The 19144-nt window shown below is 44.5% G+C and overlaps 1 protein-coding gene across 5 annotated transcripts in view; it reads left to right on the top strand.

Annotated features, from left to right (window-relative positions):
• The window catches only part of FLNB (filamin B), a 131151-nt gene that overhangs the window by 40333 nt on the left and 71674 nt on the right, over positions 1 to 19144 (top strand). For 4 of the 5 annotated variants that reach the window (XM_040994691.1, XM_040994693.1, XM_040994692.1 and 1 more), the window contains exons 2-4: positions 11074 to 11322; positions 13236 to 13333; positions 16467 to 16614. In XM_040994691.1, coding sequence (XP_040850625.1) covers positions 11074 to 11322; positions 13236 to 13333; positions 16467 to 16614 — 495 coding nt within the window. Of the gene's footprint in view, positions 1 to 11073; positions 11323 to 11400; positions 13058 to 13235; positions 13334 to 16466; positions 16615 to 19144 lie in introns of those variants that run through there. The other variant, XM_040994695.1, reaches the window with a different exon arrangement.

Below are 19144 nucleotides of genomic sequence, written 5' to 3' on the forward strand. Positions count from 1 at the left end.
AACATCCTTTTTTTGTACACTATGGTTTCTTTCTGGTGGTGTGTGCCAACATTTAAAATTTGTTATGCCTTTTTTTAAATTTTTTGCACAGTTTAGTAGTTTAAGGAATGCAGACATATAAGACATATATCACAACAGTGGCAACAGCAGCAGAACAAGAAAAACCATCTTTTGCCATTGCCCACCTGCAAGGGACATATAGGGACAGTTTGGTGTGCTCCTAGGTCCTTCTGTTCATGCCTTTCATAAGTGGGATTGTGGGACTGGTGTTCCAGCTAAGTGGACTATTCTACCTCTTGGGACACTGGCATTCCATATCCCGAGACCAGTTCTAGTTTTGGCTGCTCTACTGCCAATGCAGCTTTGCGCTGATGCATTTGTCAAGGCAGCAGAAAGTGTTCCAAGCATTTGAGCCCCTGCCATTCTTTGGGAAGACCCTGATGAAGTTTAGCCTGGGCTAGCTATGGCTATTGTGACTTTTTGGAAAGTGAACCAGTGGATTGTAGTTCTCTCTCTTTTCTCCTGTGGTCTGTCTTTCAAAATAGATCTTTTAACATTTTTTTTTCCCCTAAGACCAACCAACATTGCAAGATTCTCTTTCATCATGAATGCCTGCCCCTATTGGGACAGACACATTTTTCTCATTCTTTTTATGTCAGCTTCTTAATGCTATTGCTTGAATGTCAAGCTCATCGTCCGGGAGGCATGTACAGTATGGCCGGTTTCCCCACTCTGCTTTATTATTGTCACACGGTGTTTCATTGAATTTGCATTCAATTCTGTGGCGCCTGCAGACTGCTGAGGGATTCGCTAGAGGAATCGGGGTGGCCTGCAGATTTGAGCAAACTGAGCAAGCTGCCAGTTCATTCAGCAGCTCACAGAGCCAAGAACATCTTGATTCTATCAGCCCTGATCATGGTCCCCCTCAGTGGGCCCGGCACTTGTGGTCATGAACAGATGGAATGCGTGTCTGTGTTGCAAGGCTGCATTCTGGGATTTTACATTGTGAGCGATCTTGAAGCAGAATTGAGTAGTATGGAATCTCACACTTGCGTGTTTCTCATGTTGTGGTAAGAACAGTTGTAGTCACTGATGATATGGTGGTGGGGCCTTCATGGGGACACTGTGCCACCTGCTGCTTGGACTGTCTCGCTTGGCCTCCATGGACACAGAGGCAGCCCAGGCATCTTGGACTCCAGGCAGAGCACCTGAGCTTCTAGCCTCCTGCCTCATCACCCACTCTCCTAACGTTCCTGACCTTTGGTCATTTGGCCACTGCCTGCTTCACCGAGGGAGCTGATGAAGTCCTCTCCCTGCATTGTGCTCTTTACTGGCCAGAAAGAATAAATATACCTACAGGCAGGAGCCTGGAGTCTGGGCTGAGAACTCTGTAGCTATGGGTGGGCTCTGTGTTTGAAAGCCTCTTTACATCATCACGAGCCAAAAGGTCTAAATTTTTGTTTTTTAATAATCTTTTAAGGAAAGACATTTATTTTCATTTTATTTGAAATACACACATATACAGATAGGACTTTTCTGTCTACTAGTTGACTTTCCAAAAGCCCTCAATAGTCAGGGATGGGCCAGGTCCCAGAACCATATTTCCATCTATGTCTTTCAAGTTAATGTAGGGGCCTAGGTCCTTAAGCCATTACCTACTGCTTCCCAGAGAGTGCATTAGCAGGAAGCTCAGTAGAAGTGGAGTCAGTGCTTGAACCAGGCACTCTGATACAGCATGTGGGCTTTTCAGGTGGCTCTTTACCCACTCTAACAAATGCCTGCCTCTTGAGAGGTCCTCCTTTGGGACTGCATGCTGGAGCCATCAGCTGAAGTGTCAGTCTGCGCAGAAGCAGGTGACAAATCCTTTGTGTGTCCTACAAAGTTCCTTTCCTCCAACTCATCTTTTTTGTGGACATGTAGGACCCAACAGTTATAAATTGTTTGGAATTTCAGCTTGGTTCCTGCTCAAGACTTTAAATTGGAAGCTTGTTCCTTTTTAAGACTGCACAATCTTTGGGCTGCCTGCCATTGCTGTTAGAGTCGTCTAGGAGTTGTAAGAGGAGGTTAGTAATGGGGGAAATGCAAACTGATTGTGCCTCTTTCCAAACCAAGAAAGCCTCCTTGATCTAGTGTTGTAGCTTCAACTTCAACAGGCTTCTAGCTGAAAATGAATTTCCATTCTATTCACTGTCATTAGTGTTATTTGACTCTTACTGTTATAAAAAGGGGGTTGTATGTATTTCCAGTTCACATAGTTTAAATTGAGGTGGAGAAAAATTAAGGTGGTGATTTTTTTCTTTCTTTTTTTTTTTTAAGTTTACTCTTTAATAATAATGTCTAGCCCTGTGGAGCAGCCAGTTTTCATTATCACATTGTCATCTCTATGGAGTATTTTCAGGTTAATTTAACTTGCTTTCTTATATTAAAGCATCATTTGTATGCAGCCCAGGGCCTAAACTTAGCAGTTAGTGGGGGAAATATATGCTGGCTCCAATACAGAAAAAGAAGACAAATTGAGCTTTCAAGTACACAAGTAATCCTACTTCGAGTTTTTGAGAGAAGAAACAGGCTAATGGGTTTGGGTGATTTAAGACAGAGCTGTCTCCTCTCCTGTCTTCCCCGATTTCCTCCAGAAGTTGGCTGAGGAAGCGGTTGCAGGCATGCATAGGCCCTCCTGGATGGAGGATGAAGGCTGTGATATTAGAATTGCTATCTGGTTGGGGTGGGGAAGGCTGCATGAATAATGGTTGAAATAAGAATAACCCAGCAGTGACTTGTGTTGTCATATCCCATTGCTTATGCTGTCACTTTGTATGCTGCCCACTTGCCAAGTTTCTATGCTAGCACCTCACGGGGTTAAGACTCATGGGAATGCCATGGTGTAGTTGAGGTGGGCGTTAAGCACAGTGGTTAAGAGATTCTATATCAGAATACCTGAATTCAAGTCCTCACTCCTATCCAGTTCCTGCTATCAGGTACCCTGGAAGTAGCCAGTGATGGCTAATGTACTTTGGTCCCAAGCACAGTGTCATATAAGCTGTGAGGTCGTGCATGGGCTGTTTCCCCTCTGTTCTCCCTCTTCCGTAACATGACGATGATACCCACGTACCTCCCTCAAATGTTACTAGAGTCAGAGAAGTAGTGAGCTGTACCAAGAGAGCTTGGTTTAAATCTAGGTTCCTCAGATATATGAAGGAAACAATATGGAAATAATAGTCTTACCCACTTTCCTGTAGCCCTTGACCCTTTTTGCCCAAATTAACCATGTAAAGATTGTTAAAATAAAAAAATATTAAAAAACAAAAACAAAAGAATAAAATCTAGGTTCCCCATCTGTGTCACTTTTGGCAACGCCTGTAAAATGGGATCAGTCATAAAGCCACCCTCTTAGGGCCACCGTGAGAATTATAACAGAGCCTGGTGCAGTGGAAACATCTGTAAGTGATGGAGCTACTGTCGTATTTGTGGTTGTTGCTGATGGGAAAAGTGGCACTGAGGCATCTTTGCCAGATGTGGTGCTCCTACTCTCACTTTCTTCCCCTGTTGGGGTGGTGGTGGTGGTGGTGATGGCGATGGTGATGTGTATGGCCTCATGGTGGGCCTGGCTTTTCTGGCAGGAGAGTGAGCTGCGTTCAGATGAGACAACCTCTCCACAGGGCTAACTGAGCTGGAGTCAGAAGGTCACGAGGACCTTTGTTCACAGCCAGCGTTTGTTGTTTCAGCTGGACGTGTTCTCAGGGCAGTTATTGCTGGGAGCTGCTAGCCAGGCACACACGGCCACCATGTTCATGGTGAGCTCCAGTGGGAATTTACCCTGAGCTGCTCGCACTTGGGAACCTTGTTCTGCTGGTAATTGGAGCATTCTGTGTGTGACAGAATGAGTTTACCTACAGGTCTGGTGAGATCCGTAACTTAGTTTAGGAGGTGGATGTTTGATGCAGTGATTTAAATTGCTGCTTGTTGCAGCTGCATCTCATGTCCTAGTACCCGGTTCTGCTTGCAGTCTAGCCACTTGCTATATGCCTCCTGGGAGGCAGTGGATGAGGGCTCTAATACTTGGGTCCATGTGAGAGAATTAGAATTCTGTGCCCTTGGCTTTGGCCTGGCCTATCTGGGAAGGGAGCCAATGCATAAAAGATCTCTCCCCTTTGGTTCTGCCTTTCTTTCCAATAAAATAAAAATAAATCAATATTGATGACAATAAAACACCCTAGTTTAGAATGAGCCTTGAGCATTTTGAAGCCTTTAATTTTGTTTGATCTTTCTAAAAAGGTTAAAATACTGGTTCCAACCTTTTCAGGATTTGTCCATGATGGTACAAGGTTATTAGAAAAATGGTCATGGAAAATGGAATTAAATAAGTGTATTTTCATGCTCAAGTTTTTTTGAGGTTTATGTATGATTTTTTTCATAACATGCATTTTTTTTCATGGACTTTCAAAAGATTTATTTATTTACTTGAAAGGCAGAGTGCCATTGGTTCACTCCTCAAATGGCTGCAGTGGCTGGGGCAGGGCCCAGTAAAAGCCAGCCAGCATCATAGGATTTCTGCTGGTGTCCCATGTGAGTAGTATGGTCTCAGGTCCTTGGGCCACCTTCTGCTTTTTCAGGTATATCAATCAGAAGCAGAGCAGCCGGAACTGGAATAAGGGATGCTGGTGTCTCAAGGAGCAGCTTAGCCCACATTGTCACAATGCTGGAACCTCCATAAACTTCTAAAAAACATCCCAAGAGCAAGTGTATTCTATTTACACCCTTCAATGTACCCATCTCATTTGTTATTGAACGTAAATTCTCTGAAGTGAGTGATAAACAAAGAAAAAGAAAAAGAAAAACTTTCAAAGTGGCATTGAAAAGAAAGCTCCAGGGTGATGAAAGTGGAACTTTTAAATAAATTGAGATCTCTTCACCAGAGAATAAGACATTTGGGAGAGATTCCAAGTGGTACACTGTCAGTGGATCTATGAAAGTTCTCTCCCAGTTAGCTCTGTACTGAAATAAAAATAAGGTATTTATGACGTATTTTGTTCCAACTATTTCAGGCAAAAGTAGTTCCGCAAGTAAAAGAGAACAGTAGGAATAGCTGGCAAGATTTGATATTTGAGGTCTGAAGTTATGCGTAAAGAATGTTTTAGGGGCCTATAGTGGAAATCTGAGACACTTAGGGCTGTTTATTGACTCAATTCTGTTGCAAAGAAATCCTGGTCACCACTCCTCCAAGCCATGGCCAGGGTGGCACTGCCAGTCTGTTTGCACAGTAAATTGGGCTTTGCTGAGCCTCTTCAAACCTTGTTCAGAGTAGACATGGGCAATCTGTTTTAGCTGTCTTTCGTGCTGCATCCAGATATAACTTTAGAATCTTAGCACAGTGAAAGGGGATTTTCACTTCATGTACTGTCTTGGTCTGTTTTCTGTTGCTATAATGTGGTATCACAGACGGGGTACACTGTCATATAACAAGTTACAACTGTTGCTGTCAGTGCTGGAATCCCAAATGGGTGCTGGTTCAAGTTCTGCCTGCTCTACTTCCCAGCCAGTTTCCTGGTTGTGCACCTGAGAAGACAATACAGGATGGCTCAAGGACTTGGGCCCTTGCTATACCAGAAGGAATTTCAGGATCCTGGCTTCAGCCTGACCCAGCCCTAGCTTTTGCTGCCATTGGAACTGAACCAATAGATGGAAGATCCCTTTTCCTTTCCAACTCTCTCTGTTCCTCCCCCTTCTCTTCTCCTGTCCCATCACTTGGCCTTTTCAATAAATAAGAGTCTTTAAAGAAAAAAAAAAAAAGAAAAATGACCAACATGAAAAGCCTTTTGAATGAACAGTTTATTAGCAGGACTCAGGCACAGTGGTGCATGTAAAAATGAATTTAAAAATTAATTCATGAGCAGGAAATGGAATCAGAAATCGCTGACCCTGGAGCCCTGGCTTTTTATGGTCAGTGTTTTCTGTTTCTGATTGAATGGACCCACGTGACTTCAAGTCCTCCCCAATCTAAGAACATCCTCTTGTTAAAGTTCAGTTGCTACCGTGCTATGCTATGAAGAGATTGAAAAACACCAATGGTAGCAGAAAGAATATGAATTTGAGGTGTTTTTTTTTCCCCCTGTGTTCAGGTGAATAGAATGCTGTGTCCTGATGCCCTGGCTTCTTTCATCGGCTTGCTAGCTTCTCCTGGGAGAGGTTGCAGCTAGGTGACTTCAGTGTCCAGGGCTCTGGCTGGCGATGGAAAAGTGCATGGAGCTGGCTGGCCCAAGACCTTGAAGTGAAGATGCATTTCACTTGTGCTCCCTCTTTCTTGGTGAAACAGCCATACCGCTGAATTTTAAGGGCAGCTGGGAGAGAGTATGGGGTGGGGGGTTTTAGTGCCCAAAGAGTGGCCTTGGTCGTGGACATGATTGAGTTGCCAGGTCCGTGAGACTCTGTCTCATTTGCCACAAGCAGAGCAGGGGGACAGACACCAGCCTGGCCCCCTTTTATCCCACCAGAGACCTCAGGATACTTTAATAAGCAAAGCAAAGTGTGGAGGGCCTCATCTGCTGTGTGAATGGAAGGGTTGGGACTCCCCAGAAACACAATTCTGATCTTGCCTTCCAGGATCTAGATGTAGGAGGATTAGAATGGGATGCATGTAGGTAACTAATTTTTATATTATTTGAAAGGCAGAGGGAGACGGAGTTAGATGAAGAGAAGTCTTCTATCCACTGGCTTATATCTCCAATACCTACAACAGTTAGGATTGGAGCACAAGCTGAATTTAGAAGCCCCAAATTCTGTCCAGGTATTTCACATGGGTAGAAGGGACTCGAGTACTTGAGCTATCACCTGCTGCCTCCCAGGGAGTGCATTTGCAAGAAGTTGTCTTGAGAAACAAGGTAGCCAGGGCTCAAAACCAGGCCCTGAGGTATGGGATGTGGGTGTCCCAGTATTGACTTACCTGCTGTGCCACACACCCACCCTGATACTAGATTTTGACTGGGAAAGTGAGGAAAGCAACCAGCTGCTTCCTTTTAGTTCAGGGCTCCTTGTTCTTTGGATACCTGAGGGCTACTCTTCAGCCATGGTTTATATAGGCTGGAGAGAAATTACAAAGTCATCCTTGGCTGGCGGTGAGTACTGGGTCCCACCACTGGGGTTCCGGAGCCAGGTGGTCTGCATTGCTGCAGCGAGCCATCCCAGAGTGCTGCTATGGGCTCAGCCAAGCCTTTAAAGTGGTCCAGAAGGCCTAGTACAAGCTTGCAGGTTGCAACCTTGATGTTATACTTGCACTTCTTCCTTGTCCTGTGGTTCAGAGTGATAAAGCACACCGGAAGTGAGCTGTGCTAGGTGTAATAGTAATAATCCCTTGAATGATGTTGGGAACTGACTGCATGTCAAGTGTGAGAGCTGTAGGTATGTAAGTATTGCTTCTGGCGGTCCTGTTTCAAGGGGCCAGCATCACCCTAGTTTACTGTTGAAGCAACTGAGGTGCAGAAAGTGAGCCATGGAGCTGAGTCTGCTAGCTGCGGAGCTGCGTCCTCTGAGCCAGGTGCTGCTTTGGGGCCCAGGACACTAAGCAGTGGCCACATTCCGGAGCATGTAGAACTCTGCAAAGCTGCCTGTGTATCCTGGGACACTCCCAGGGCACCGCAGCCTGTCTGCCACACTGTCAGGTGCAATTGGTGTCGGCACAATGAAGACAGCCAAACATAATTTGAGATGTGCAGTTGACATTTGGGGCAGAGGAGGCAGTTTTGCCCCAAGGACCTTGGAGGCTGTGGCCCTGGCCCTGAGAATTAATTGCTCTGCTCTAAGGAGTAACACATGGACATTTGCTACGCCTGCTGGGTCATAACTATTGCTGGCTTTCACACACTGGACTCTTCCGTCTGGGCATCTGACTGTGGGAAGACTGTTATAGCAGGCACAGGGGAGGGCTGTATGCTTTACTGAGTGCCTACTGTGTGCCTGGCATCAGGCTGGACTCTTGCACTGTGTAATCTATCTACTCCTTACGACAGTCTGTAAAGACTTTGAGTTTGGTCATTCTGTCTCCTTTATGCCAGCAGAGGAGGAGTTACTGTCCTTACCCAGGCAAGTGAAAGTGTGCTGGGATATCCACCCACACCTCTTCTCATGGGCCACCACTCTTGCCACCCTGGTTAATCAGTGACAGGAGAGAAGGTGCTGCAGCTGCCTCCTGGGGCCTCACTGTAGGTGCAGTAGGTAGGCAGGGGACCCAGTGGCTCAAGATCCTAATGTGGGTGAGTAGAGAAACAAGCAGTGCCTCCCTGACCTCAGGGGAACTGCTCCTTAAAGAAGTTTGCAAACTACTTCCAGAGATTGCTGTTCCCACTCTGTAAATGTGCCCATTCCAGAATTTTCCTTCACAGTGCCTGAAGAACCAGTGTATCAAAATGAGGCCAATACATTCATTCTATCCCGGAATTTCCAGTGGCTCAAATGAACTTTCTAGAAAGCTATTTTTTAAAAATAATAAGAAGGAAGGCCCTCCTTTCCCTGCAACGCTGGATGGTTTCAAGTAGGGTGTCTAGTTGGAGGGTCAGTGTTGTCCAGAGCCCCAGTCAGTTGTATGGGATTTGTCAGGAAGAAACTCTCAAGCTATTGCAACCCACTGAAGCCTGGGCTGGCTGTGTGAGGCTGTGCAGGCGTGGTGGATGTTGGCTTGCTGTGTTTCTGAGAGGTTCCCCACCTCAACCATCCCCGGCAGCTCCTCGTGTGGGGATGCTTCGGGTTGATCGAACTGAGCTCCTCTTAATGTTCCTTCCCCGTACCTACATCCTGCCTGAACACAGCAGGGCACTCTCAGGTCCAAGAGCCCTGCCAGGCGCTGCTCTGTCATGGGTGACACTGCACTGCATCACTGCTTTCTCAAGGTGCAGGAATCTCCTGTTTCATGTGGAGGGGCGCTGGGGAGGCCTTCTAGGCAAGTTGCCATCTTTTTATTGTTCCAAGGGTTCGGCTGTGAAACACTTGAACTTTCACCTGTCAGAGTTGTGTTGTGAAGGAAGGCCGTTCACTCTCCAGCTTGTCAGAGTAGCAGGACAAAGTTGGAATGGATCCCAGGGAGGCTGTGATGGGGGAGGGCCCAGTTGGATGCCTATCTTGAGTTCATTGGAAACAGAAGTTCTGGGCATTCTATAAATTTGGCCCAGACTTCCGCTGGGTCATATTTCCCCTTGAATCTTTCTGACAAAGATTCCTTTAGACCCACATGTGTACGCTGAGTAAAAATAGAGCGAACGGATTTCGTGTTCTGAGTTCTGAATTAAATCTGCCGCATTGCTTATGGAAGGCATTTAATGCATAACTGGGATGTGTCGAGTTTTGCAGACTGAAGCTTGTGACTGGATGAGATTTTGTGGTCTGTTCAGGTCCCTTGTGGTGCCAGAGATCAGTGTGTCAAGTGAGCCAGGCTACCCCTGCTCCCTAACAAGCAGTGCACACAGACACATTTTTTTTTTAATTCTTTTCTTTGGGAGGTGGTGTCCACTCTTATGAAGCCAATTATTCCCCCTTAAGCTGGCGTGGACCATTGTTTTGGAGTTTCTGAGGATCAGTAGGTGGTCAAGGAGTAATCAGCTCTTAAAAGACAGCTCACAACAGAACATGTCATCCAGAAACTGCAGTTCTAGTCACGTTCTGCAAGTCTGGTTCTTGAGGCAAATTCCCTGGATATCCAAGTCCCTGTGCAGATTTGGATACTGCAATATATTTCTATTTGTTTCTGATTTATTTATTAACTGAGAACTAAAGACCTAGAAAGAGACTGAGACAGACAAAAAGAGCTCTCATCTGCCAGCTCACTTCCCAGATGCCCACAACAGCTAAGAATCAAGAATAGAGCCACTCAGCAAACCCATGCCTTCTGACTGGGCACTTGGGCATCCCGGCTGCTGGACGAGTGCCCATCCCATGGCTAGGGTTTTATGCAAACCCTTGCTGCTTCCTGGGCCACATACACTCTAAAGCAGGCTGGCTTCAGTGTTCCAAGGCCTGCATGCTTAGAGAGAGTCCCAGGGCCCTTTGCTTGGTTTACTATTTTTTTTCCTTTACCAAAATTATTACACAGGCAGGGATTGAGACTTAGACTACTCAAACAGTGACATCACCCATTCTGCCACCATGCTGCCCCCCAGGTGTTGGAATTTTGATGGGTGCAGAAGAGATTGGAAAGAAAATAGACACAGAGGACCTTCAGGGAATGGGAAGTGGAAAGAAATGGCAGTGAGATTTTGGAAGGGTCTAGGCAGGGATATGGCATGTTGTGTTAAGCACGGAAAAACTTGATCTTTGCCAATCACAGGGAGAAGATGTTTTTGTAGTGTATACTGTAAATTCAGCATGCACACGCACAGGAATATACACACACTCTCTGACCACTGACAAACAGGTTAGCAGGTGATATGGCCACTTTTTATTGTCTATATTTCTGAAATGATTTTCTTAAAATTTTATTACTAAAATGTTTAAAAATGTTTGAAAGAGTGAGAGAAAGAGAGATCTTCCATTTGTGGGCTCATTTATCAAATACCCACAACAGCTATACCAGGGCCAAAGCCAGGAGCCAGAAACCCCACTTGTCCCACATGTGGGTGGCAAGAACCCAAGGACTTAAGCCATCTGCCAGGTGCTAAATTATTAGCAGGAAACTGGATCAGAAGAATAAAATACCCAAGACTCAACCAGGTTCTCCAGTATAAATTGCTAGCATTGCAAGCAGTGACAACCCACCGTACCACAATGCTGTGTGTTCCAAGCAGATTTCTTTTAAAATTTTTAATTCCTTTTACTATGGAAAGTTTTAAGCATACTCAGAAGTAGAGACGATAGTAACATATATTCTCATGTGGCCATTATCCAGGATTGCTAGTTAACGGCATTTTGAAATCATTGTATCTGTTCCATTTCCAGATGTTCTCAAGGAAATTCCAGCGCCATATCATTTCAGTCTTAAGTATCTGAGTATAATTTTCAAATAGCTTAGGGTTTCTTGACTGTTGTAAGAAATCAAACCTACCACATGCATTGTGTTTCCCAAAAGAGTGACTGTGCCTATGTCTCTTTCCACAGACAGCAAAGCCATTGTGGATGGTAACCTGAAGCTCATCTTGGGCCTGGTATGGACACTGATTCTGCACTACTCCATCTCCATGCCCGTGTGGGAGGATGAAGGGGATGATGAAGCCAAGAAGCAGACACCAAAGCAGAGGCTGCTGGGCTGGATTCAGAACAAGATCCCCTACCTGCCCATCACAAACTTCAACCAAAATTGGCAAGATGGTAAAGCCCTGGGAGCCTTGGTAGACAGCTGTGCTCCAGGTAAGAGCCCAGGGCTCAATTCGGCAACGGGATAGTGGAGGCAACTCAAGAGGTGTATTTAGCATAGTTTGCAAGTATCAAGTCCAGGATTGGGTGGCAGCGTTGATGGGTCTAGTGAGGGTGGTATTGGTAGCTGGCATCCAAGAGACTGGTGTGGAGGAAGGATCATATGACAAGACCAAAAGCTGAGGAAAGGATGGAGAGCTTGGCCAGGTGCACACTGAGACTTTCATACCACTGTTTTCTTGAGAGCTGCCTTCCAAGTGTGTGCTGTCTATGAGTGCTGGGACTTCTACCACACCCTGCCTCCAACAGTCGCTGGATTAAATTACCTGGTACTTCTAATACTTTGTCACTTGTAATTTGAGGGTTTGGTGTCATGCCCGAGTAAAGGGACCAGATTATTTATTTGTACACTGTATCCCTGTCTCTACCATCCCTTTGGAATGGGGATATATGGACCTTGCTATTATAGCAAATCCAGGTATATCAATAGACATTCCTGAGCCTTGGATTCAGTTGCTTATCCACTAATGGTTTCTGTCCTTGGAGCAAGCCTTGGATTTAGCTTCCGTGCCCTAGAGTCTTGTGTCTTCCCGCATTGGTGTCTTTTTCCAACTGGTTTCAGCAGATCCACGTGGCTCTGTTAAGTGGCTTGGCCTGAAAATCTAAAAACTTCCATTGAATGGAAAGTACCCACTTCTATTAACCATGGGTTTGACTATATATGGCCGTTGTTGCCCTTTCTCTTTTTTATTTTGCTGTGAAATGGTACTTGGCCAGGCTCCAGTTGGAGTCTTTTCTAGATTCGATGGGCTTCTTGTTGTCAAGTGGTCAAGTGTACACCAAGGCTGTAATTATCCTTGCTGGAGAGCTAAGATTGATGGGTAAAGTTTGCTGGCACATACTCAATTGAAAAACCAGAACCAGTAGTTCTGCGCTTTTTTTAGTTTAAAGAATATATACTTTTATTTTCCATTTGCAAATATCCTGTATGTCCTGGACCCATTAATATTTAGTAAGCTTGTGGTTCTCAGGACGCGTAAAGTAAAACAAGCTGTTGTCAGCTGGGTGGGGAATCAGGATTCATTCTTCTGTGAGACACTGGTGCTATCCCAGGATCATTCAAAGTACTACGTTGATTCCTTTCTTTGTGCCCTCCTCCTCCTTACTCCCCAAGGCACAATTTAGGATACCTCATTTTAGTTTTAATCTGGGGGAGGGGCAGGGATCTTTCTGTGAAAGGTCACCTGACCCAAATGCTTTTTAATAGACTTTATCTGTTTATACTACTTTTCAATGAACAGATAATCCTTACATTTTATTTTTATTGTTTAAATATATGCGAGATTCAAAAAGGCACAGGAAAGATAGATAGATGGGGTGTGGGTAAGTGGGAAGTATGGAAGAGAGAATCAGCTAGCTAGCTCCCATGCATGGATTCACTCTGCAAGTGCCTGTAACAGCCAGAGCTACTGGGCAACCTGAAGGTAGGAACCATAAATTCAGTCCAGATCTCCCATTTGAGTGGTGGAAACTCAGTTACTTGAGTCATCATCACTATTGCCTCTCAGGAACTATATTAGTAGAGAACTTGAGCCAGGGCAAGAGCTGGGTGTCAAATGAAATAGTCTGATATAGTGTGATGGCTAGATTATACTATGCTATTCTCTACATCTGTCCCAATAATCCCTATCTGAATGCAAGAAGACAGCAAGACGAAGGAAAAGTCTCTGTTAGTGTGGCAAGGTGTCCAAGCTGTTTGCCTATAAAATCCATACTTCATTGAGATTTGGGAAGAAATTCCTCTGGGCATCTGACATGGTGTGCTTTGAAGTTAGGTACATAGTCTACTTTGATCTCTTCAGTCAGCTAATGCTAAAGCTAAAGCATCCTTTGTGCTGTGTTAACAGGTCTATGCCCAGATTGGGAATCCTGGGATCCACGGAGGCCTGTGGATAATGCCCGAGAAGCCATGCAGCAGGCTGATGACTGGCTGGGTGTCCCACAGGTATGTACAGGCATGCTACTGTCAAGTGGATGGCTCCCATCAACTCACTTGCTCTGCACCCTGGGCCTGCCTTTCTGGGTCAGGTCACCAGTCTGACACTTATGGCATTCAGCCACCAAGAGTGTTGCCTATGGTGCTGCTCCATTTCCATGGTGCTACTTGTTACTAGTAGGTTCTCATGGACTCAAGTGTTTGTGCTTGATAGTGCAGAAGTCCTCTTGTCATCCTAGTTACCTACTGGAAGGTTTTATAGTATTTTGCTACCAAACATTGAAAATATGTACCTTAATTATTAGCTTAAGCCAAATGTCAGTGCCATTATCTGACCAATTTTTGCACGTGCATATATATATATATATATTTAAAGATTTATTTATTTGTATTGCAAAGTCAGATATGCAGAAAAGAAGAGAGACAGAGAGGAAGATCTTCCATCCAATGATCCACTCCCCAAGTGACCGTAATAGCTGTAGCTGCACTGATTTGAAGCCAGGAGCCAGGAGCTTCTTTTGGGTCTCCCATGCAGGTGTAGGGTTCCAAGGCTTTGGACCGTCCTCAAATGCTTTCCCAGGCCACAAGCAAAGAGCTAGATGGGAAGTGGAGCTGCCAGGATTAGAACTGGTGCCCATATGGGATCCTGGGCGTGTTCAAGGTGAGGACTTCAGCTGCTAGGCCACCACACCAGGCCTGCACACACATATTTTTATTTTTAAAGATTTATTACATTTATTTGAAAAGGCACAGGTACAGAGAGAGGAGAGAAAGGGACAGAGAGGTCTTTTATCTGCTGATTCACTCCCCGAAATGGCAGCAGTGGCCAGGAGTAGGTTAGACTGAAGCCAGGAGCCAGAAACTTTTTCCAGGTCTCCTACATGGGTGCAGTGCCCTGAGCACTTGCTCCTTCTTCTGCTTTCCCAGGTTTGTTGGCAGGGAGTTGGATCAAAAGTGGAGCAGCCAGGACTTGAACTGGCACACTCATATGGGATGCTGGCACTGCAGGTGTCATTTTAATCTTTTGTGCCACAGCCCTAGTTGCTACCTATATTTTCAAAAGAGTCATTTGAATGCACTGTGGTGAGGGGACTCGGGATAATTCACCATTAATGGAAATTGTGGGAGGATTTTCCTGTAATCCAATCAGTAATGTAACAAGAGAAGGTGGAAATGAAGTGAGTCTGGGAGACTCCATCTACAGTGGACACATGCCATCTTTCATGTCCACTCTTCTTGGCAGCAAGGCCAACCAGTGTTTTCTGAATAAACCTCCCAATAGCAGTTCAACACAGTGGCTTCCACACTCCACAATCGAGAAGCTGCAGGCAGCTTAGGCTTTCATGACCTTATTCTAAGCCCTGTTAAGGTTTGAGTCAATGTTCAAAGGTGTGGTCAGTGTATTTCGCAACAGAATCCTCAGAAGGTAGGGATACTTGCCAAACTCTTAGGTATGGGTTTGTAGTCAGTCTGTTATATGATCCGTTTCTTGGCTAGTCCATCCTGAGGAAGTGGTGTGGTCTGTTCATCTCTTCCTAAAACTAAAACTGCCTCCTCTTGACGTTCATGTGATGTTGGCACTGTGAAGCCGTTAAAGGAGCTGCCAGGAAGAAGTGCCAAGTCAACGCACATCCTTTCTGGAATGTGTTGTTGACGACTGTTCAAACCCAAATGGCTGCTTTGTTCCCTCAGACTAATCATCAATATCTTCTGCTGTTGCATTTGGTTAATGTGGTTCCTAAGACAGAGCCTGCTATCCCTCTGTTGAGGGTGGGTTGTGGCCTGCCTTCCTGCACCATTTCTGGGGCAGGGAGCACTTTGTGTGCTGGGTCACACTTTGTGTGATACTGAGGCTCTGATGGCTTTAGGAAGGTCTCATCTTGTCCTCAGATGAATTTCAGGAGAGGACCATTCCTTTGTTTTTGAAACAAAAATTTTATATGGTTGTTTTCATTTTGTTTGAGGGCAGAGGGAGACAGAGACTGACACAGTTGAAGCAAGATCTTCTATTTGATACCCTGGTTGACTCTCCAGATTCAGAGCTAGCCCAGATCAAAGCCTGGAGCCTGGAAGTCGGTTTGGGTCTCCCAAGCACTTAGCCCATCACCTGCTGTCTCCTAGGATATGTGTTTATAGGAAGCTGGAATTGCAAGTGGAGCTGGATCCTGTACCTAGGCACTCTTAATATGTCTGCATTCCACATGGCATCTTAAGTACTGTGCCAAATGACTACTGTGCTTCCCTGTTTTTGAAGAAGGCTCTTTAGGAGGTGTATATTATGGTACAGTAGATTCAGTATCCACTTGGAATACCTGCATTCTGCATCAGAGTGCTTGGTCAAGGCCTGGCACCTCTGCTTTAGACCTAGCTTCCTGCTAATGCATTTTGGAAGGCAGCAGATGATGGGTTAAGTGTTTTGGCTCCAGTCATCCATGTGGGAGACCTGAATAGAGTTCCAGACTCCAGATTTTTATCTGACTCAACCCTGGCCATTGTGGGCATTTGGGAAGTGAACTAGCAGACAGAATATCTCTCTTGTCTGTTGCTCTGCCTTTCAAGCAAAGGAAAATAAACATTTTCAAAAAGACTCCCTCATATGTTGAGATCACATGTCTTGTATGTTCTTGTGTGGTCTGTTTTGGATTTATTTTTATTCTTTTATCAGTTAGAGAGGATTCAGTCAATTTATATATAAGTCAAAGAAAATACCATTTTATTTATGTGTATTTCTTGTAATATGCATTGACCCCATTTGTGCTTTTTTTTTCACATTTTTCTATTTTGTTGCAAGAGTGGGAGTAGGACACAAAGCTGTAAAAGTTACCTGTAGGGTGTTTTGGTAAGTTCTCTCAGCTTCCAAAAACAAGGGTGGCCCTTTGAATATGGACTGTGACCTTGGCTTAGTGATGTTTTGCTTAATGTAGAAGCTGAACCAATTTCTTAGTATTTATAGTGTTTGTTCTAAGTGATGGTGGCAAACATTTCAATACAAGGAACGTTCTAAAAGTTTCTAAAAAGTGTATTACGAAAAAACTGTGTGTGGACTTCAAAATATTTTCCATCAAAACAAACTTATCTTCACATTCCACTGTGTTTGCCAGGTGATGTGTTCTACATATTCACTACTGTGTTGTTATTCTAGGTCATTACCCCAGAAGAAATTATTCACCCGGATGTAGATGAGCACTCAGTGATGACGTACCTTTCCCAGTTCCCCAAGGCCAAGCTCAAGCCGGGGGCTCCTCTAAAACCCAAACTCAACCCAAAGAAAGCCAGGGCCTATGGCAGAGGTGAGTGAGGCTTGTCCTCCAGTGTTGGAGGATTGTGTACAATGTCCTCAGGGTCAGGAGTGTTCGTACTTGTTAAAAACTTTTTTTTTAATGTAAAGACTCCTTTATTTACGACCTGCTAAATCCAGGATTTTAATTTTATTTATTTTTATTAAATTTTGAAATAACTGTGTGTGTGTGTGTGTGTGTGTGTGTATGGGTGAATGGGTGAGAGAGAGGAATAGTGAGAGAAAGAACTTCTCCATCTGTTCCCTAATGCTGCAGTAGGTAGGATAGGCCAGGCCAAACCAAGCTGGCACTCGGTCTGTTTACCATGTGGGTGACAGGAACCCAAGAACTTGAGCCATCCCTATTGCCTCCAAGGTCACACACTAGCAGGAAGCCGATCTAGAACTAGAATTTACCACTCTAAGATGGGAGCTGGATGATACATGTGAGGTACTAGGCTAGACCTACTGCCTCTCCCCAAGGCTTTAAATATTGCTTTTGCTTTGTTATGATGGAGAATGGTGCATTTGAAGCTTTGTCATTTTAGTGCAGGGGCCCTGGGCTGAGAAAGGGCTCCTGCTCCCATTTTTTTGATGAGAAATCAGAGTCTGCTTGGCAGAGGTTGGGAGTTTGACTCTTGCTCCAGTCTATGTTCAAGATGAGAATAGCTTAGGTCAGTCTCTGCTGATTCATTTCTGCTTCTGTTATGCAAAAGCTACTTCTGATTTTCACATCGGGTGGGAACTGTTGAACCCATGGAGGTTGCTTCTTTACTCAAGACAGTTGTGACTCAAGACATTTGCAGGGCACAAGTGAGCTGGTCAAAGCCACCTGGAGGCACTTGGTGTCCTGGTTGCAGATGAGTTCAAGCACACAAGTTTTTTCTGGAGAACAGGTGCCTGACTGAGAGTACATTTTCTGGTAAAGATTAGCTCAGTGACATATATTGCCTTCCCTTTGCTATAGGGAAGAGAAGAAAGTTCATTTTGTGAATTTTTGAAATGACAACTGGAGCAATATTTGTATCCACACAATATCTCTTACATCTTCCTCCACAGTAGGCCATTGCTATAGTTTTTTCTTGTCTTTTGAGTGTGGTGTGTGTGTTTGCGTCTCTGTGTTTATTGCATTATTTGAAAATATGGTGACAACATTCCTTAGTACCCCAAGTGCCATAACCACGGTAATCACTGTCACCCATACAAAAATACCAGTTATTTCAGATTCTCTGAAATCACTGCATCTGAATTCCTCTTTTGTTCTAAGATTGTCTTTTTTAGTTGCTTTACCAGCTAATGTCTGATAAATTTATTTAATTAATTAATTTTTGGGCTCTTAGTGAATGTATCATAATTACTCCCATTTTTAATTACTAAAAAAATTTAATATTTTACTTATTTGAAAGGCAGAGAGTGTTGATTCATTCTCCCAAGTGGCTGCAACAGCCAGGACTGGGCAAGGTCAAAGCCAGGAGCTAGAAACTCAGTCAAGGTCTCCCATATCTGTGGCAGAGGTCTAAGTACTCCAGCCATCCTCTGATGCCTTCTCGGACACATTAGCAGGAAGTTGGTTTGGAAGTGGAGCAGCCAGGATTTAAACTGGCACTCCCATGTATAGGATGCTAGTGTTGTAAATAACTGCTTAATCTAGTATTCTGCAGTGTTCACTCCCTCCAGGTTTGTTTGTTTGTTTGTTTGTTTTAATGGCATTGACTTGTCCTGCATGTCTTGTAGGATGTCCCATATACACATTCGCTTTGGATGTAGCTTTTTGCTACTAGGCATAGGTTTACTTACTAAATAAGTAAATATTAAAAATATTTATTGGAAAGGGAGATTTACAGAGAGGAAAGATAGAAGGAGAAAAATTTTTCATCTATTGGTTTATTCCTCAAATGGCCACAGTGGCTGAAGCTGAGCTAATTTAAAGGCAGGAGCCGGGAGCTTCTTCTATGTCTCCCTTGTGAGTGAAGGGTCCCATGGCTTTGGGCCATTCTCTGTTGCTTTCCCCAATCCATAAGCAAGGAGCTGGGTGGGAAGGGAAGCAGCCGGGACACAAACTGGTGCCCATCTTGGATGCTGCATTTGGAGGTGAAGGATTAGCCATTTGACCCATTGTGACGTCTCTGAGCATTGGCTTAGTCATAACATATGTACTGAATGTGTGCAGTTCTTGGTTCTTGACGATTGTTAGGTCTTCTCCTTTGCCCTTTCTGGTTTGATTAGATCAGCAAAGAGTTTGCTAGATCTGTAACAAGCCCAGCGACATTTGAGGTTCTGTTTAGTGCTGAGCTAAGTTCTGTGCAGTCATTTGTGTTATGTAGGGGCAGGGGACTTAGTCAAAAACCTTTCTCTACCTTACATTATTATTCTCTCAAGGGCTGGCACACCCATGGTTTCCTTATAGTTCTCTAAGCCATAGTAAAGGAGGTGGCTGTTGTGATGAATCTTTGGTTTGCAAAATCGTGCTTCCCTGGTGGCAAAAAAAAAAGCTTCAATAGTCAACTCCCTTGTCAACAAAATCAGTCAACTGGGCTAAATCT

Source organism: Ochotona curzoniae, unplaced genomic scaffold, assembly GCF_017591425.1.
Source record: "Ochotona curzoniae isolate NIBS_2020 unplaced genomic scaffold, NIBS_Ocur_1.0 contig_908, whole genome shotgun sequence".
Taxonomy (NCBI): Eukaryota; Metazoa; Chordata; class Mammalia; order Lagomorpha; family Ochotonidae; genus Ochotona; species Ochotona curzoniae.